This window comes from Sturnira hondurensis, unplaced genomic scaffold, assembly GCF_014824575.4.
Source record: "Sturnira hondurensis isolate 20B ecotype Veracruz unplaced genomic scaffold, ASM1482457v3 Scaffold0004257, whole genome shotgun sequence".
Taxonomy (NCBI): Eukaryota; Metazoa; Chordata; class Mammalia; order Chiroptera; family Phyllostomidae; genus Sturnira; species Sturnira hondurensis.
In genome coordinates, this window is record NW_028076888.1 from 1,891,561 (window position 1) to 1,912,726 (window position 21,166).

Consider the following 21,166-nt stretch of genomic DNA (forward strand, 5'->3'; position numbering starts at 1 on the left):
TTGAAGGCAGGCCAAGAAGTATCCTAATGAGTGTAAAACCTTCATTTGTAAGTTTTATGGAGGGAAGGGTAGTCACTTCATGCGTCACCATGCTGACAGTGGGTCTCTGCACTGTGGAGGGTCTGTGGTCCTCAGAGTGCTCCCAGCTCTTTGAGCTGCAGGGCCTGACCTGAGGCTTTACCGAGGGCCGTTCCCCGCCTGGATCCTCTTGTCTGATGACAGGTGGTCATGGGGGCATTTTAAAGAAAGTTTATTGGTAAGAAACATTTAAATAGCTTGCTTTTCTTAGAACTTTAAAATAAATGAATAAAGATAGGTAATTTGGACATGACTTCTTGTTTTTCTCAAAATTTTAGTAAAGATTTATTGCTTGCTTTCCAGAACTCCACTTGGCTAAAGAGACTGTTTAAGATATAGAACTTTATACTAAAGTTCTGACCTCACCATAAATTTAATTCATTTGATCTGTGGACCTAGTATTAGGATGCTGGCAGGGAAGTTAAAGATCCTCTGCGTTAGACAAATTCAAAATGTAAAATACATAGGTTTTTGGAAATGATGAAAAAGTGCAGACTTTTTATGAAGGCCTCATACTATTGATTCTGAAAGTAATAAGAATTTAAAAGTACCTGATTTGCAACAAATAATGCAAATGTTATATGCATAATTGGGTCACGGAATATTTGGTACACCATCTCTTTGACATCTTAATTCTGAACTAACTGTGTTGTACCTTGAATTCTGTGCTCTCTGTTCCCCTGCTTCATTTGTTATTATATAGTAATTTTTCCCACGTGCCTTACAGATTGAGGAGGTGCATGATTAGATTGCCTTTTAGTAGGACCCTGCTTAGTTATGGAGGTACTTAAGTACGGCACTGAAACTAAAGCTTCTATTTGTGACATAAAACAGATGCTGGAAATGGCGGGTGAGGGAGTTCTTCCACTCCTTGGGATAAGTAGAGGGAAAGAGTTTGGCTTTCTAAAATACCAGGATATTTGAGAAGTTGTTTGGAAAGCCCTTACCTAAGATAATCCTTAAGGACTGATTTATCAAGGTCACGGGCCCCAATTTACTTTTCCTTGGGAGAGTCCAGAGAACAAGCAGATGGGTCTGTAGCAGAGATAGAGTGGGACCCAGAGCCCATGGAGAAAAGAGTTCCTGAGAATAGCCTTCTGTTCAATTTACTTATTTCTCTGTCTACTCTAGGTCTGTGGCTTACTTAATTAAACTTTAGGAAAGAACTTTTTCAGCTTTTAAACACTCAGATCTTTTAAGGTTCCTGACTTGTTTGTGGCAACTACTCAAAATGAATGTTTCTGTATACATGAAGAGCACTCTGGTATAAAGGTTAAGAGAATTGGTTTTAAGTTCAGAGTAAATGGATTGGAATCCTGGCCCCACCACTTACTACTTATGTGACCTTGGGCACGTTACTTAAATGAGTCATGCTTCAGTATTCTTGACTATAAAATGGGAATAAAATGAGGCATTTAGTGACACTAACTTTAGTTGAGTTCTGATAACCCATTGCCATCCGACCAGCCAAACTAGGGGTTTGGGAAACATTTCGTTAATACATGCCAAGCACTTAGAAAGTTGCCTAGCATGTGGTAAATGTTCAATAAATATTAGTCATTATCACTAGTGTAGTAACAGTAGTAATAGTAATAAATAATAGTAATTGTAATATCTTTAGAAGTTCATGAAATCACCCCATTTATACCTCCACCTTTTCTATTCCCTGTAAACACAGGCACAGTTTATAAAGTTAAAATCCTTTGTCTAAAGTAATACTGTCCGGTAGAACTTTCTGTAATGATAAAAATGTTCTATATCTGTGCTTTTTAATTCGATAGCCACTGGCAACATGTGGCTACTGGCAACTGTGTTGGACAGTGCGGATATAAGCTGGATGTAGTGTTTTCCCTGGTTCACTGGTTTGATTATGTGTATCAGGTGATATATAGATATAAGCATAGGTGATTATGTTTTACCAACACTTAAAAAGCATAACTTTTTAATATTTTAAGGATTATAAATTTATTTTTTTTAATTTACTTTTTCATTTATTTATTTTTAGACAGAGGGGAAGGGAAGGAGAAAGAGAGGGAGGGAAAGAGAAACATCAGTGTGTGGTTGCCTCTCATGTGCCCCCTGCTGAGCCTACAACCCCAGCATGTGCCCTCCCTGCCTGGGAATCGAACCAGCAACCTTTTAGTTAGCTGGCCAGCACTCAGTCCACTGAGTCCCACCAGCCAGGGCCCAACACTCTTTTTCATTCTTTGAGTAGTTTTTCCCCTTAAGAGGTATGTATTCTTGTACTACATTTGTAGTCTCTTTGAACCCAGAACTGGTAAACATTGATTTGTTTTGCCTTATAAATTATTTTAAAAGATGTTAAAGGCAACAAATGAAAAAGAACAAACCCAAACTAGTCTTATGTTAACCATTGTTTGTTTCTAAATCACTTCTGATGTATTTGATTTACTTTCCTGGGACTTTGGACAACTTCCCTTTCATATCATCTACAGTCAGTTACAATTTTATTTCTATCATACTTTCTTGAGCTAAGTAAGTTATGCCAGGAATACTCCAACCATATACTAGTAGTTAAATACATTCTTGTTCAGTTCTGTTCTCAAACTGTTCCCTGTAGATGGCGGTACCGTAGGGTGTATATGGCTAATTGACTTTGTATCAACTTCATATGGATTTGAAGTGCCTGTTTAATAACAGTAGCAGGCACTGTTCTAGAAACATTGCACAATTTAATTTACTCAGTCTTCACAACCACTGTATGAGGCAGACGCTGTCATTACTCCATTTCATAGCTACAGGCACTGATGCAGAGAGAAATCTGTGAACTGGCCTTCCACAGCTAGCTACCTGGCTACATGGTCTAACCCCAGGCAGGCTGGCTTCAGAACCTGTGGTCTGTCCCATAGTTTCTTATGTTAAACCTTTGGTGCTAATTGTGTTTTGGAATTCAGGACTTGTCGGGTTTAATTAAAAACGGGGATATGATGCATATGCCTTTATAATACCTCTAGTGGAGTCGAGAGCAGCACCCTGTACTCCAACTTACTCATATTTCTGCAGCAGCTCATAATGAGCACTCATGCTGAGTGGATTAAATAAAGACAATCCATAGCCTCATCATTTCAGGTCAAGTTGTGTTGCCAAATGAGTTTTGAAAAAAATGATTTTTCAGAACCCTGCGGATTTTGGAATATTGAATGAGCAATTGAGGATTCACTGTCTAGAGCCTCTCACAGAGGCCTTCTCAAATGAGTGAGTGAGGGAAGGTGTAGGAGAAGGGGGTTGCGTTGAATTCATAGTTCTCATTTTAAACAACGAAAGTACCTTTGTTTTTCTGAAATCAGTGAGCATGGATCACTTTCTGCAAAGTTTAGCCAATACAGAAAGGCTTTTTATAAAGAATAAAGTGAAAATTACCTGTAATCTTACCAGAGAGATCAACTACTTATTGACCTTCTGGACTTTCTTTATTTTATTTTTTTACTTTATTTTTATTTTTATTGTATTTTTTTCTGTTACCAGTTATCTCCCTCATAACCCCTCCCCCTCACAGTCACCACACTTGTTGGTGTCCATCAGCTCTTTTTCCTTTTCGGTCGATGCCGCCCCCCAGAGCAGTCATCCTGCTCTCCATCTATGAGTCTGTCTCTGTCGTGCTGGTTAGTTCAGTTTCTTCAGTGGATTCCACATATGAGTAAATTCATATGGTATTTGTCTTTCTCTGACTGGCTTATTTCACTTAGCATAATGTTTTCCAGGTCTATCTCTGCTGTCATAAAGGGTGAAATTTTCTTTTTTACAGCCAAGTAGTATTCCATTGTGCATATGTACAATAGTTTTATCTACTCATCTACTGATGGGCACTTGGGTGACCTCCTAGACCTTATGTGTAGTGAACACATATAGATTACTTTAAGTGGGCTAATTTGCCTAGACTCAGATTCCTACTCTGACACTAATTGGAGTGTGGCCTTGGGGAAATTAACCAACCTGTGCCTCAGTTTCTTTATCTAATCAGCGGAGAGTACAGTGGTTCCTGTCCCTCAGGTTTTTGTAAGGATTAAGTGAATGAATTATATGTAAAGCACTAGGAGCAGTGCTAAGAGCATAGTGCCCCTCAACTCTTAGCTGTTCTTATTTCGTATTTTGTCACTTGCTACTTTCAGTTTTCACTTAATAGAGCATGGGAATTATTCTAAGACAAATAGACACATAATTTTTATTTTTTTAAGATTTTATTTATTTATCTTTATTTTTTTTAAGATTTTATTTATTTATCTTTAGAGAGGAAGGGAAGGAGAGAAGGAGAGAAACATCAATGTATGGTTGCCTCTTGTGAGTCCCCTGCTGGGAACTGGCCCGCAACCCCAGGCATGTGCCCTGACTGGGAATCGAACCACAATCGTATGGTTCACGGGCCCGCGCTCAATCCACTGAGCTACACCAGCCAGGGCAGACACATAAATTTTTTTTTAAAGATTTTATTTATTTATTTATTTTTAGAGGGGAAGGAGAGGGGGAGAGAAACATCAATGTATGGTTGCCTTTTGTGCATCCCCTGCTGGTAGTTAGCCTTCAAGGAACCGGCCTGCAACCCAGGCATGTGCCCTGACTGGGAATCGAACCTCGATCGTGTGGTTCGCAGGCCCGTGCTCAATCCACTGAGCTACGCCAGCCAGGGCAACACATAATTGCCACATAGTATTATTTTATATGGCTATTTCTTGATCTATTTAAACACTGCAAACGAGTATACTTATATCTAATTCTTTTTGTTATTTGCCCAGCTATCTCATTAGATTAATTCCTAGAAGTGAAATTGCTGATTTAAAGCATATGCTCCTAAAATTTTTTATACAAATTGCCCAATTTACATTAAAACTTTTGTTGTTGTTTCCATGTTTTTGCAATTTTATGGACCCTTGGTCTGCTTCACTTTATACACTCAATTTTAAAAGCCAGGATTTTCAGTATCTGAAATCCAAATCCAAATTTCAGTCTGGAAGGTTTTTAAATGATTACTCTGGTGAAGTCTGTTACATATTTTATTTGCTTTTTCCACCATTTTCACCATACTTACGAGTTTCAAGGTCAGAGCAAGAACTTGAAGCTTTCTGTGGCATATCACAAATTAAGTCATCTTTGGGTACAGTTGCATTTTAACTAGATTGTTACATTTAGTTAGGTTTTCTAGTTGGGCTAGGGGGCTTCCTCCTAGGAAGGCAGAAGTTTTTAACTAGTAATCTGAAGTTCTGTGGACTACAGATCTTGAAGACCCCTAGTCATGATTTCTCGGGGTGGGGGGTGAGGGCCGCAAGAACTGGCTGACCCAAGAGCTGCTCCTAGGCAAGGCTGGTTTCTGCGGTGAGGTTCTTGCTGGTTTGACATCTGTTCTCTTAAGAAACTGTTCAGAATAGCAGGTGCCGCAAAATGCTCTTAGTTGCTCACACCGTGTTCTGAAGACTCTTCTCAGTAAGTCATGTGAAATTACTCTTAAATTGGCTCCCAGGGAAGACAGTCCTTTGCTTCACCTTTTCAACCTCAAGACTTTGTAATTGACACCATTAAAGCAGCCTGAGTAGGGCTTTTCAAACCACGTTCCCGTAACCCCTTGTGGAAGGGGAAGCCAAGTGGTCCACCTGAATCGGAACACCTCAGCTGCTGTCGGGTCAATATGTTGTCCTATTGCAGTTCCTTCTGCTTAAGATTTCCTTTGAAAAATGGGTCCTGCGCCCTTAATAACAGCAGCAGCGAATTCTTTTTAATAGTCCAGTATTTACTGACCCCGGATATTGGTCACGAGCAGACTAAAGGGGGCATGTAGAGTAAGGGATTGAGAGAAATGGCGATTGTTGTTTCAAAAACCAAAAGCTCTGAAAATTATGCTCCTGCGGAACATTCATCATTCCTAAAGTGTTCCAGCATAAGCAAAATTTCTGTTGTTCCAAAATTCGGTCAACATAGCTAGCTCAGAGGTCCAGCCTGGAGGGTTTAGTAGCCACTCTTGGTATAATGGGTTGCAGTTTCATTGAGTGCCTTTATATCGCACCGTGAAAGTCTGCTCCCATGGGTGCTGGTGAGGCCCATAGCTAAGGGCCCGGAGGTCACTGTGTTAACATTTCATTTATAGGACAAATGAGAACTGCATTCTGCCTCCCTTTTTGCCTGTGTTTGGTAGCAGCCGTTATTTCTAAGTGGCATCCAGGTATCTAGCCTCTATTCATACTCCTCTCTGGATCCCTTAAATTCTTCCTTTGTACTCTCTACTAAGCTTTTGAAAGGGATGGGCAAGAGAGGCTGACATTTATTGAGCACCTACAATGTGCCAGGCTCTGTGCTAGGTGCTTTGACTGTATTATTTAACATGCAAAACAGCCTAATGAGCTACGTATTCTCATCCCTAATTTCAGGTGAGCAAAACCAAGTCTGGAGAGGCTAAGGAACTTTCTTCTAACTCAGGTTTCGTTGTTTTAATTATAAAAGATGTATAAACTGGTGATGGTTTTCTTTCAGACCTATAAACCCAGTTTTGTTCTCCCCGTTTTTCTTATGCTTTGTGGTATTGGGTCCTCTTCGGTCACTCTTCATGGAAAGGTGATCTACAGACAACCCACTTGTGGCTTATCATAGACCGTGAATCCTAACTGTGCTGTTACTGGCTTCTCCCAGGGTCTTATCCTTCCCCCAAAGCTGGAGCAACTCTGGTCGTGTACAAGGACCTGCTGGTGCTGTTTGGTGGCTGGACTCGGCCAAGCCCTTATCCCCTACACCAGCCGGAGAGATTCTTTGATGAGATACACACTTACTCACCCTCTAAAAACTGGTAAGCCACAAAGATCTTTTCAGTCTGGAATAAAACACTTTAAATGAGTGGATTTCCTTGGGGTTTTTTTGTGTGTTCAGAAATGTCCTTGAGAATTTGGTGAAAACTATGGACTCTTTTCCCAGAAAAATCAATTGACATATGCACATATTTTTGCCTACAGTTTCCAAGGGTTTCCAGGACCCCCTTAAAACCTAAAGTTAAGAACTCTTATTCCAAAGAGAAAAAGTGGGAGAGATACATTGCTCTTCCAAGAACCATGAATGAGCCAGTTGAAGAACAGGGATTTCTTCAGTTTTGGCTACTGATTCCCTGAATGCCATGGGTCCACATGGCTCCTGACTTCTCGGCTTCCTCCTGACTTTGTATTAGGTGGAACTGCATTGTGACAACCCATGGGCCGCCTCCCATGGCCGGCCATTCCTCCTGTGTGATAGAGGATAAAATGATTGTCTTTGGTGGTTCCTTAGGATCTCGGCAAATGTAAGTATATCTGGCTTGCCGGCTGTCGTCTGGAAGGTAAGTACTCCTGGGAATAACAGGTCAGAAAAGTGAACTAGTCAGGGTCAGTGTTCCTGAACATGTCTCAGATTAATCCAGTTAGTCATCTGACCTTGGCATTCCAACTTTTCATCCCCTAGTCACGGACCAGTAAAGTTGGGAAACTTGCTCCATAGAATCAGGGCTGTGTAATCGCTTTTTGTTTGGTGTGGTTCTCTTCAGTGGGATCAAATTCTGAAGGAACCTCCACTTTGTTTGCTTCTAACTGTGTCTGTGGAAGGTCCCCTTGCAAGAAACAGTACTTTTTCTTGCTCTCCTCTGTGACCCAGTTTGTGCCCTTTGGGGCCTTAGAGAAGGAGAGAGGTCGATTAACAGGACAGGTGGAAATGGTTCACTCTCCAGATGGACTGGGCTGGGGAGTGGGTAGAAGCAAGAAAACTGTGTCAGGTCTGACACACTTCTGTTAGGCTGTTCTTCATATGCACCGTTCTCTCCACCTCTGGCCACAGCCAAGCAGCTCAGGCCAGAGTCCAGAGCCAGAGCCCTCCATCTGAACCACTGTGTATCTGGTTTGGCAGAGTGCGCTCTCCTCCAGGTGCAGGGGTTCAGGGCTTAAGGTACCAGAGCCCTTACTGCTGTGTTCCAGTGTGCGAATAAACGACTTCACAGAGCGGACCATAAAGCAGAGATTGCCATCTAGGTGTCTGTCCTTGCCACACTCGTCCCTAGGGGGGTGGAGAGGACAGTTTGTCCTTGATGAAACCACAGCTCTCATTAGCCATGGTGAATTACTTTTTGTAGCCAGAATCGGTAAATCATTCTCTCCTGCCTTTTGGATAATTTTTCTTCTTCCTTCTGGTTTTTGCTTTTGAAAAATTGTATCTTAGCCCTGGTCAGTAAGTTCAGTTGGTTAGAGTGTTGTCCTGATATGCCAAGGTTGCAGGTTCGATACCACCCACCCCCTACTCCCCGCCCCGACCCCAGTCCAGGCACATATAAGAATCAACCAGTGAAGGCATAAATAAGTGAAACAACAAATTGGTATTTCTTTCTCTCCCTCTCTTTCTCTCTAAAATCAATAAATAAATTTTTAAAAAGAAAGACTGTACCCTGGCTGGTGTAGCTCAGTGGATTGAGCACAGGCCTGTGAACCACACGATCGAGGTTCAATTCCCAGTCAGGGCACATGCCTGGGTTGCAGGCCAGTTCCCAGCAGGGGAGACACGAGAGGCAACCATACATTGATGTTTCTCTCCCTCTCTCCTTCCCTTCCCCTCTAAACATAAATAAATAAAATCTAAAAAAAAAAAAGAAAGAAAGACTGTATATTGGCCAGTAGCTGTCTCCTGCTGTCATCTATTAACTCTTTAGATATTTGTGTGTGACGACAGAACTCACACAAGCAAGGCTGTATGGGTCAGTGGAAAGAGCAAAGGTCTGATGGTCTGGAGATGGGTTCCAAGGGAAGAAGCAGAAGAAAAATACAGTTCAGCCCTGCTGTATTTTTGGCTTGGTGGACTGAGTGCCAGCCTGTGAACCACAGGATCGCTGGTTCAATTCCCAGTCAGGGCACACGCCTGGGTTGTGGGCTAGGTCCCTGGTTGGGGGTGCACGAGAGGCAACCACACATTGATGTTTCTCTCCCTCTCTTTCTCCCTCCCTTCCCCTCTCTCTAAAGACAAATTAAAAAAAACTTTTAAAAAGAAAAAATATATAATTTTAATGCTAACTATGAGCATGGCACTTTATGGGGCATCTTTATAAGTGTGATGTCATTTATATCAGCTCTTGTGGTCCCCAGTAGCTCCCACTTCCTTCATCCTTATGTCCTTATCTTACAGGAGCAATGATGTCTGGGTCCTTGACCTTGAGCAGTGGGCGTGGTCCAAGCCAAACATCTCTGGCCCCAGTCCTCATCCTCGAGGTGGCCAATCTCAGGTGCTCAGGAATTAAAATAACTATTCGGCAAGCACTGTAGCATCTTTCAGTTAGGGTGGGAGAGGGAGGAGGAAGTCAGGTAAGATGCCGACTTGCATAAGCCGAAAGAGAATTTGTCATTACTTTTTCTGGTATTTGCTTTTCAACTTCTAATGGGTTACATGTATTTTTAGTGGTTTTATATCATGCCTCTCCTCAAAGCATTTACTTTGCTATTTCATAAGAGAACCCTGCATTTTATGTGGTTGGCACTCTCATGTTAATATATGATCAAAAAAGAATATTTCCATTCAGGTGAATTATCAGTTTGTTCACAGGGACCAAAACTGACATGGGAGAATACAGAGCTTATTTTATTATGGTAACGAGAAGTAAGACTCTCACTTAGGAGCTGGGTAGGCTTTTTTCATGTATGGCTGAAGCATAGGTCAGATGCTGTGTCTGTATGGTTCTATTTTAAATTTCTTTCTGTCCCCAGATAGTCATAGACGATGCAACTATATTAATCCTTGGAGGCTGTGGCGGTCCCAACGCCGTGAGTATGGCTGCAGTGTTCCCGTGTGCGCGCTGCTGAGTGTTCACACTCGCTTCCCTCCCTCGTCTCCCAAGACTTTCTGTGGCATTTTCATTGAGAGTACCTTTTCCCTTTGGGTATATATATAGTCTTTGTATTTTCTGGCTGTCTTCTGTTTTTTGGGGGGTAAGGAGTTCTTTTAATCAGAAATATTCATCTCTCGAATATTCATATCTGTATTTTTTCTACTCCCACTTCCTCTTTAGGCTGTAAGGTTTGCTGCCATCATTCTTTTCAAGGAGGAAGGGGGCATAAAAGCAGGTTCAGCTCGGACTGGTGGGACTCTGGGTTGGGCATTGTCCCCAAACCGAAAGGTCTTTCAGTTCCCAGTCAGGGCACATGCGTGGGTTGCCGGTTTGGCCCTTGGTTGGGGGTGTGCGAGGGGCACCAGGTTGATGTTTCTCTCTTATGTCAGTGTTTCTCTCCCCCTTTCTCCCTCCCTTCTCCTTGCTTTAAAAATAAGTAAATGGCCCTGGCTGGTGTAGCTCAGTGGATTGAGCGCAGGCCTGCGAACTACATGATCGCGGTTTGATTCCCAGTCAGGGCACATGCCTGGGTTGCAGGCCAGTTCCCAGTTCCTGGCGGGGGACACACGAGAGGCAATCATACATTGATATTTCTCTCTCTCTCTCTCCTTCCGTTTCCCTCTAAGATAAATAAATAAAATCTTTAAAAAAAATTAAAAAATTTAAAAAAATAAGTAAATGAAATCTTTTTTTTTAAAAAGTATACTGGTTCAGAAAGTTATGGAGACATATTATCGACTTCCCCCTCACACACACACACACGCACGCACGCACACACACAAAACCACAAGCAAAATTCAAAACCACTTGAAATTGATTCATGGGTCATAAGCACAATTTTTGTGCCAATGATAATATATGGATGAGCACAGGCACAGATGGAAGAGTAACGAGATTTTGCTGTTCCTCCTGAAGAGCTCATACACTTGGGACCGGGTGGACAGCCCTGAGACTTCAGGTCTGTGTATGCTTTGTGACAGGAGCCACACCTGAGCCCTGCTGTTGGTCCCTCTCTTACAGCTGTTCAAGGATGCCTGGTTGTTGCACATGCACTCGAGTCCCTGGGCCTGGCAGCCACTCAAGGTAGAAAACGAAGATCACGGGGCCCCAGAGCTGTGGTGCCACCCAGCTTGCCGGGTAAGCGGGAAACCGACAGGCCAGCAGGAGGAGAGGTCCCGGAGTGTAAAACGAAGTTAACTTGTCAGATTTCCAAGCAAATTTGTACGGAAAATTAAGACATATGGATGTCACAAAATAGGTAGCTCTTAACCATAGCTCCTTGGGAGTTTCTCACATTGTGAATCACTAGAGGAGAAAACTTAGTGGGCCCCCCTCATCCTGTAAGTCCCAGCTTTAAGCATCTCTTTGTCTACAGAATTTTCCCCATAGGATCCCCCAAACAAAAACAGATTCCTCCCTCCACTCTACCCCTGTCCTGTCCACGTAATTCTAATGCCAGCACAGGTCGTGCTATAGCAACAAATGGCTCCCGTGTCTGTGTGCCCTTCTGACCTGGAAAGCAGACTATGTTATGTTCATCTCTGTATCTCAGGTACCGGCAAAATGCCTGGTGGACCCAGATACTTGTGATAAAATGGTTGATAGTTCAATGAATGATCAGAACTAAGCACAAGTCTTTTGCCTTCCAGGTGGGGCAGTGTGTGGTGGTCTTCAGCCAGGCTCCCAGTGGAAGAGCCCCACTCAGCCCCAGTTTGAACTCTCGCCCATCACCTATCAGTGCCACTCCTCCAGCCCTGGTTCCTGAAACCCGAGAGTACCGCTCGCAGTCTCCAGTAAGAAGCATGGATGAAGCTCCTTGTGTTAACGGCCGCTGGGGAACACTGAGGCCCAGAGCTCAGAGGCAGACCCCCTCAGGTTCCCGGGAAGGAAGCCTTTCCCCAGCCAGAGGAGATGGCTCTCCTGTCCTCAATGGTGGCAGTTTATCTCCAGGAACAGCAGCCGTAGGTGGCTCTTCTTTGGACAGCCCTGTGCAGGCCATGTCTCCTAGCACTCCATCTACCACCGAGGGGTATGACCTGAAAATGGGACTTTCTTTGGCCCCTCGACGAGGGTCACTACCAGATCAGAAAGATCTGAGATTAGGATCAATAGATCTAAATTGGGATCTGAAATCCACTTCTAGTAGCAATCACATGGATGGTGTGGACAGCAGGACAGCTGGGGGAAGTGTGAGACACCTTCCTGAGCAGGCAAATGGTGTGCATACCCCGCCACACGTGGCCAGTGCCCTCGCAGGAGCCGTCTCCCCAGGTGCCCTGCGCCGGAGCCTAGAAGCCATCAAAGCAATGTCATCCAAAGGCCCCTCGGCCTCTGCGGCACTGAGTCCTCCTCTGGGATCCTCTCCAGGCTCCCCAGGGAGTCAGAACCTGAGCAGTGGAGATACGGTGCCTATTCCCCGGCCAGGGCCTGCCCAAGGAGATGGACACTCCTTACCTCCTATTGCCCGCCGCCTGGGCCACCACCCTCCACAGTCCCTAAATGTTGGCAAACCCTTGTACCAGAGTATGAACTGCAAGCCCATGCAGATGTACGTGCTGGACATTAAAGACACCAAGGAGAAGGGGCGGGTCAAATGGAAAGTATTTAATAGCAGTTCTGTGGTCGGACCTCCTGAAACCAGCCTGCACACAGTGGTGCAAGGCAGGGGCGAACTCATCATATTTGGAGGACTCATGGACAAAAAACAGAATGTGAAGTACTATCCAAAAACAAACGCCTTGTACTTTGTTCGAGCAAAGAGATAATATGTAAACCCCTTTCCCTTTCTGTGGCTTTTAATTTGGAATTTTCCAGTGCGCAAGTGTTCGGACTGAGAACTAGGAAGAACAAAGGACAAAATTACTCCCATAAACCAAAACCCCAGTTCCGAGCCTCACTCATGCCAGGCTGGGATCAGATCTCCATTAAGAAAAAATTATATATAAATATATATTATATAGCCAACTCTGTTTACAAAGAGGGAGAGATCTCTGTCCTAGTTCAGACAAAATCGTTGCTGTGTTTTAGCAGAGGCTGTGCTGCCTTTTTCTACTTTGCTGGTAACAAGACCAAGAATTTAGGGAACAGACTAATATCAGAACTTTTCTAAAGGAACCGAAGAGCCCGCTGTGAATCTATGTGGCCTTCTCAGAGTCAGAGAAAGGAAGGGCATGTGGCAGTGCACCAGTGGAGGTTTCAGATGCGCATGCGTCGGGCGCTGGCAGGGTGAAAGTAACCTGTAGAAAGCTGCTCCTCCCCTTCTCTCGGACCATGGAGGACCTGTGGGAGCCGCTCTGTGCAGTGGTGTCTTAATGCCTGGCTCCGTCTGCCCTCTGGGACCAGGGGCAGTTGCCTAGCAAAGGATTTTGATCCACGCTTGTGTGCCAGGACCCTCGTGAAACAGCGTGTATGCGGCGACACCTGACCGACCAGCTAGTGTCTTCTGGTATTTTGAGTGCTCCCTCTGTGTCTTGGAAAACATTTCTGTGTCTGATCGTGGAATTTCCTGACAATCGTACTTGATTACAAGTTGCCAAAAACCACACTTGTTCTCCTTTTCCTCCCCTTAAAACTTGATCTTCAGAAGCTGCCTTTCTTTTCTTCTTTTGCCTTTTTTTTTTTGCATATGGAGGCTTTTTAAAGCTCTAAAACCTTTTTCACTTCTTGTTTCTTTTATAAAGCTCAAGTGCCCAGAGAGATCTCTTGAAATATTTCTGAAATGCTTTCTCTGGTGTCACTAAGGGGCTGGTAGGGAATTTCAAGATGCCAGTGTCATGAGAGAGCCTTGAAATGTCATCTACAATTTTTTTCTTACGAGCTGCTTTTTACTTCCAAAGCACAGTGGACAGCCATCCACAGTTCCTTCTAAAAATTACTTTTGCCCTTGTTGTGACATGCATTTTTCTGCCTGGCTATTACTCAGTGATTGGGTTGAGTATCACGAGGCTTGACCTCTTTGCGTTGTGCTTGACCTTGGGAGCAGTTCCTTTGTGATTATCTTGTTCCTATGTCACTCAGAAAAGGCTTGGGTTTTTTTTTAAATGTCATTTCTGAGATAAGTTGCAACCAGCTGGGGAATTTCTTTGGTTGATGCAGGAAGATACATGGTCTCTGAAACCATGGCCTGGACACATTAGAACCACTTAAGTATGGATTTTTGATCATTTCTCATGACTTCTCATCAATGAAAAGATTTTTATTTTGTCTTTTAAGATTTAAATTTCAAAACATTGCATTTTCCATCCCCACACTCTCCTTTTTCTTGTCAGTCTTTCCCAAGCACAGCCCGCAGCTGGCCCTGGGTCTTGGCCTTCAGCCTGCCCTCAGCAGTCTGTCTATAGGTGTGTTTGCTCCCATTACATTACGTCGTATCCAGTCCTTTCCCCTAACCATTAGCTTTTACGGTGCGGTCTTGGTGGGAAAGCCCCCCCTGGTGCCAGGCCCAGGGAAGGGCCCGCTCACACAGAGGGGCGTGTGTTCCAGAAACGTCTCTCTGTGCTCCCTTAGATGAGGGGACTACCACGTGCCTACTTATTCTGGTGTCCAACTGCTCCTAGGTCAACACACAGCTTTCCGGACTCCCTGTTCCAGGGCTGCTGCCGGTCCTTTTTTGGCAAAGACTGTTAGATCACGTGGGGTCCTTCCTCACAAGAGAAAGCTGGCCCGAGAGATTATCCATTTTGGCATTACTGCTGTTGCCAAACCTTGTGTAGGACATCACCTTGGTACATGGCACAGTGCCTCCAAACTCAGTTCCCATTTAAATACAAAGTATTTGGAAGCCTGAAAGTGCAGAATCCCAACTTTGTAATTTTTTAAAAATTTTATTTATTTACCTTTAGAGGGGAAGGGAAGGAGAGAGGGAGAGAAACATCAATGTATGGTTGCCTTTTGTGCATCCCCTGCTGGTAGTTAGCCTGCAAGGAACTGGCCTGCAACCCAGGCATGTGCCCTGACTGGGAATCGAACCTCGATCGTGTGGTTCGCAGGCCCGTGCTCAATCCACTGAGCTACGCCAGCCAGGGCGACCTTTCCTTCTGTCCCGTGGCCTTCCTAAGCCAGCTGTTAACTTGTTGATTCCTTCTGCTTTCCCCAAGTAGGCAGGTAACGGAGAGGATCCCTTTAGAGGGTAGCCCGGCTCCTCGGAACTCCCTGGCATCCCAGTACTGCCCGCACCCCTCGGAACCAGACCGTCTGTTTACAACTCTTCAAGAAAAATCTGCCTCGTGTCTACCCAGTGGTGTTGGTTTTGGTGGCTCTGGGGCACCGTGTGCAGCTACTTTGGGAGGGTGACTCAGCACAGTCAAGGGGATGGCCTCCTCGGGCCCAAGAAGCCGCACATGCAGCAGAACTTCAGGCGTCTCAGCTGAGGTGACTGTTTCCGAGGTGACCATTTCCGCAGCGCCTCAGATGCTTCGGGCAGATCTGATTTAACCACATCTCCAGTTTTGACATGATGCCAATTTTGTCTTAAAACTCACTGAGAAAAATGAGACAAAATATTTTTTTAAGCCCTCAGGAGCACCTAAAGGAAATATTTATCAGTATTTAAGTATTTAAAGTACATTTTGTTTCTACTTGAAGCTTTAACCCCTTCCATTCCTGCAAGTGTGCCTTTGAGAGCCCCCATGTCATACTGACTTCCCCGGCCACCTCATTGACCTCAAGTGAGATTCCGAGTCTCTTCCCACCCTCTTGGACAGAGCTTCCTGTTTTCTCATGTTGCAGCCTGGGCAGCAGAGAGGGTTCTGTGTTTCTGTTCATATTTTCACCCTTATTCTACATTTGGGTATTGGGCTCCACGACCTCCACCCACCCCACATTTTGGGAGCACAAATTAGGTGTTGAAAAAGCTTAAATTTAGTTGTAAGGCCCTACTGGGCTTATTCTTCCCTGCCCTCTGTGGATTGATTTGATTTTAATGTTTGAGTTTTATATCAAGAATTGAAACTATGAACTATCCTAAGAACTGTGTTGGAACTCTTCAAAATTTTTTAAAGGGAGAAAAGAAAAAACCTACTGAAGAAATCTTGACTTTGGAGGATGGAAAGCCACCAGCTGATGGAGAATAAAGGGATGCCTGCCTTCCTTTCCACGATATCTTCCTGGGTTTCCTTCTGCTTTGCTTCCTTCCTTCCCCTTAAAAGTGATATTCCCGATTGGATTGTCTGTCCTTGTCCATGTGGCGATCCCGGCATGGCGATGTGCTCTGCTCTGCGTTACCTGTGGTCTCTGGCCAGTGCGCGCAAGTCAGTGGAGGAGCTGAACACACCCAGGGACATGGAAGCTGAATTCTGCAGCCTGGGTCCCGTGCAGCCCCACCACAAACTACAGAAGGCATGTTTGCATGGTCACCAGTACGTGGCTCCCTCTCACCATGGTCATTGTCAAATCAGAGCAAATTCGAGGCTCTGCCTCCATCTCTACTCTACTCTCCTTGCTCTGCTCCCCTCCCACCAACCAGGGTTCTTGCCAGCACACACCTGGTGTGCCCTGGCGAAGCTGGTGCTGAGCGATGTTTCCCATAAAACTCAGGGGTCCCAGGTGGCTTACCCTGAGAGGAAGGATCATTTTAGGCACATACTTGTGTAGGAATGAAAAGTGGATATGATTTCATTGATATTTAAATCTCTGTCAATTTCTTTTTTGTTGTTTTCCCCTGATGACTTTTTAGCAATTTAATAAAACAAAATAGACAGAGTCGTCTTAACTGTTTTATTGGTAGAAAAGAACCAAAGCCGTGACGGAAAGCAAGTGAAGTTGGAAAGCTTTATTCAGGAGGGTGTTGTGCTGGGTGGAGGCGGAGAGTTGCTCGAAGGACTTGGTGTTTCAGAGCCTCAGCACCCCCTGCAGTGGAGACCCAGGCAAGCTGCTGAGCTTGGAGCAGAGACCTGGGGGCCAGGCTGACTGACATCTACACCATTGCTGGCCTCCTGACAAAGGCAGGGATACGAGGCTCCAGGGTCTGGAAACCACAGAGAGAGATGCCTGGGAACACCACCCTGAAGCCCTAGAGGCTGGGCTCTACTCCCTGCCTCCCCTACTTACGGTTCAACCTTGGATACAAGCGTCCTCACCCATGAATATAGTTGTTTCTCTTTTATAGCTTCATGAGAATTAATTGAAGTTGAATATGAAAAGCACTAGCCCAGTACCTGGCATATAGTAGGTGCTCAAAAAAAAAGTGGCTCTTATTTATAATTGGCCCTTGAGGAAGATACGGGACCTTGAAGGAGTGGGCTGGGCTCAGTGTGGGAATTGTTAGGCGTGTGCCCGTACTAAGGATTGTGCGTGTCTGCAGTTGTCGGGGTCATCCTTTAGATGCCGTGAGAACCTCAGAGGCCTTTGCCTCTTGAGAGCAGTAAGTAGCAGCTGCTGCCATAAATCAGGTCAGAATTGTCTGTTGTTTAATCTCCCTTTCAGACTTTATTCTTTGCTCTGCCTATCACATTTGGCCTCTGGTACATTCTTTTCCTGCATTCAAAGGTACATTTAGTTGGCTTTCAATTTGGAAGTATCAGTTGGGAGCCGACGACATGAGTCTGCCCACTGTGTGGGGACCTAGAAGGAGCCAGGTGCCACAGGGCAGGTGGCACGGAGCCAGAGTGACTGGCTGAGTGTGTGCCAGTTTCTTACACCCCTGGCTGGAGCTTTGTGCTGAGCGGTTTCGTACTTTCCATTCAGCACACATGGATCATCAGCCTTGTTCCAGGCCCAGGTTTTGTAGGCCTGCAGCTCCTGTCCCAAGCTGCCTGATGACACTTTGATTTATTTTTTAGAGAAGAGAGGGAAAGAAGTCGATACGTGAGAGAAGCATCAACTGGTTGCCTCTTGCATGCACCCCAACCAGGACTTGCCAGCAACCCAGTCATGTGGCCTGACTGGGAATTGAACCAGTGGCCTTTTGCTTTGCAGGACAATGCTCAACCAACTGAGCCACACGGGTCAGGGCAAAACTTTGATTTCTTTTTTTTTTAAGATTTTATTTATTTTAGAGAGAGGGGAGGGGAAAGAGAGGGATAGAAACATCAATGTGTGGTTGCCTCTCATGTGCCCCACACTGGGGACCTGGCTTGCAACCTAGGCATGTACCCTAGACTGGGAATTGAACCAGTGACCCTCTGATTCGCAGGCCTGTGCTCAATCCACTGAGCTATGCCAGCCAGGGCTTTGATTTCTAATAATGTGGTCTGGCCACGCTGTTTTCTGTACTTTAAGGCACACAGCAAAGTAGAATGTGATGTGAGGAAGGGCCCAGCACCACGTGCTAACAGCCACTGTGTTGGCAGTGATGGAGGTTGAGTGATTATTTTGAATGCTTCCACTGTTGCCCTTGTGGAAGAGTTGGGCTGTACAAGGTCAAGTGGGTAGAAGCCCTAGGGACAAGATTTCGGGGTCATTGGGAAGAGCTTTGTTAGTCAGTTTTGTGTAACAGGTGGAATTCAAGTGTTGCCTGGATCATCAGTCTATGAGATGGTCCGTACATAGGGTGCCAGGGGTGATTGGTGGTCCTAGAAAGGAGGCAAACATCAGTGCCTGGGAAGACCCTCCGTGCCCAGCCTTCAGGGCAGGTCAGTCCTGTGAGCCTTCCTACAGCATGCTGACTCCATCTGTCCGAGCCAGAGGCCAGGATGAGCATGCCCTGTTGTGTAGGCGATCAGGACATAAAGACATTGATGTGATCGGCCCCAGGTCAGAGGGCGTGTGGAAGCAGAGAAGAGGGGACTTGCTGACTCGGGGAGAAACCTTAATGTTGAGAACACAGCTCGAGATGGTCTATGACTCACCTAAGGCTTTGCAGGAGTTGGCAGCCACTGCTTTCCCATGCAGGCCCAGCACAGCACTCCCTGGCCACTCACGTGGGTACCAAAGGACCAGAGGCCTGTGCACATTTAGGTCTAAGTTAAGGCACCTAGCTGGGGAAAAGGCAGTTCCGGACTGTCCTTTCTCCTCGCGTCTTGGCACCTCCTCTCCAGCTGGCTCTTTGGGAAGGCAGTGCAGGAATCACTAACTCAGACAGGGGTCACTGACTCTGCACACGTCACTACCCTGAGTAGCTCTTTGGCCCACGACAGCCTCACATCACCCTAATCTGGGCTTTGAGCACCCTCAGACCCAAGCAGGACAGGAGGCATCACCTGCACATCTGGCAGGCTGGCCTGATCATAGTGCTGTTGCCAATAACTAGGGTGTACCCTGGCTTTTCTGTTCCTTCCCACTTCTCCCAGGTAGAGGGGAGCATGCCCAGCTGAGGTCCACCTTCTGTTCCGTGGCCGTAACTATCCTCTACAGCCCTACAATGTACTGACAAAAGCAGTTCAGCATTCTTGTGGATTCTTTGTGAGGTAATGATTTCCCCACTGCTGGAAGTATTCAAGCAGAGAGGAATAATTGCACGCGTTGGGATGACAGAGCTGATTTATGCATCAGATCAAGAATGGCACCAAGGGAGTCCTAGATGCCCTTGCAACCCTTGAGACATTCTGTGGACTCCAAAAGGACTTCCTAGAGAGGATGCAGGACAGGGACATAGGCACCAACTTTGGACCAGGAAAGACCTTGGTTAAAAAGCTGACCCTGTCACTTTGACCACGCCTCTGAGTCTCAGTTTTGTCAATGAAATGGCAGTGATGCTGCCAGCCTCACAGCTTAGCAGTTTAGCTTATACCAGCAGTAATTGTTCATGTAGAAAATGGATGTGATTCCCAAAATACCACCTGGGGGCGCCCTATGAAAGGCTTTGAGTCCTTAAGGAGCAAACAATGTGCTGGAGGAGAAAAACGCCCATTTTTCCCGGACCTCTGTTGGCAAAGCTTGGGTAGGACCACTTCTCTGGCATTTCCCATGCTTCTGAGCACCATTGCCAGGCTGGCCCACCTGCCCTCTCTGCCCCTGCCCCCACCTGTGGGAAAGCCCATGTTTCCCCCGAAGGGCTGGGCTCAGGTCCCAGGCCCTGTCAGCAGGCACAAAGCAAAGCTGATGTTTTAGTTAAATGTCTAAAAGGCTGGTAGAGTGTGCCATGCCCCCACCAGGAAACTTGTCTGCTTACCCGCTGCAGGAAGGTGGAGGGCGCGGGGCCAGGTCTTACCAGGCAGAAGCCTGGGAGGAAGCAGGAAGGAAGCTCCTGCCCAAGCCGAGGGTCCTGGGCTGCTGTCCACCCATAGGAAGACCAGGAGAGCCCAGGACTAGCTGGGGGGTTGTTCACTCTCAGCGCTTGTGCCCTAAGCATGTCCTGAGCCCTGGGGCAGGGAGACATGTAGCCATTACTCTGGGTGCAGTGGGACACCACCAGAGGGTTTTAAGCAGGGGAGTGACACAGGAGGCCATCCGGGTCAAGGACACAAACCTGGCTGCTGAGCCCCGAGCCCAGGCCTGGCACACTGCAGCCTCAAGAACTCCCTGGGCATGATCTGGTAGCTCCAAACCCAATCCTGTGTTCAAAAATGGAATCTGGACATCTTTAATCGGCCCCTCCTCTCTACCCTGCTGCCCTGCTTCTCAGTGTAGTGGCCCAGTTCTTTGATTTTATTCCCAGTAGCGTGTGGAATACCCAAGGGCAAGGTCAGAGTCTCTTTCACTATTTCCTCCCAGTGTCCAGCCTGAGCAGGGAGGGCTCATAAATATCCAACAAATGTCCTAGCCCACTCATGCCAGGAATAACCACCCCGCTTCCTCACTGATCCTTCTGAGGTCACCCTCTGCAGGCCCTTCTCCAAGCTGTAGCCCTAGCCACTTGTCAGTCAACACATTTTTATAAAGTTTTTACTATATGTCAGATTTCTAGGGACTATGGGTTCTTTTTTTTTTTTTTTTTTGGAGTATGGGTTCTTATAGGCTGAATTATGCCCCCCCCCCGGGAAAATTGAAATGTTGAAGTTCTGACCCCAGTACCTCAGTATGTGATCACATTCACGTAGGGGCTTTGCTGGGGCGATTACAGCGAAAATGGGTCATTGGGGTGGGCTCTAAACCAGTACGACTGCTGTCCTAATAGGAGGAGGAAATCTGGACACGGACTCATACAGAGGACAGGCGATGTGAACACACCCACCCGCCNTATGCCCCCCGGGAAAATTGAAATGTTGAAGTTCTGACCCCAGTACCTCAGTATGTGATCACATTCACGTAGGGGCTTTGCTGGGGCGATTACAGCGAAAATGGGTCATTGGGGTGGGCTCTAAACCAGTACGACTGCTGTCCTAATAGGAGGAGGAAATCTGGACACGGACTCATACAGAGGACAGGCGATGTGAACACACCCAC

The 21,166-nt window shown here is 45.9% G+C and overlaps 1 protein-coding gene across 2 annotated transcripts in view; it reads left to right on the plus strand.

The window, feature by feature from the left end:
• Positions 1–14,714, plus strand: part of FBXO42 (F-box protein 42) — a 90,448-nt gene extending 75,734 nt beyond the window's left edge. For both annotated transcript variants that reach the window (XM_037045123.1, XM_037045124.1), the window contains 6 exons: positions 6,712–6,865; positions 7,238–7,348; positions 9,208–9,304; positions 9,783–9,839; positions 10,925–11,041; positions 11,554–14,714. In XM_037045123.1, the coding sequence (XP_036901018.1) occupies positions 6,712–6,865; positions 7,238–7,348; positions 9,208–9,304; positions 9,783–9,839; positions 10,925–11,041; positions 11,554–12,669 (1,652 nt within the window). In that variant the 3' untranslated portion in view covers positions 12,670–14,714. The remainder of the gene's footprint in view (positions 1–6,711; positions 6,866–7,237; positions 7,349–9,207; positions 9,305–9,782; positions 9,840–10,924; positions 11,042–11,553) is intronic.
• Positions 14,715–21,166: the final 6,452 nt, after the last annotated feature.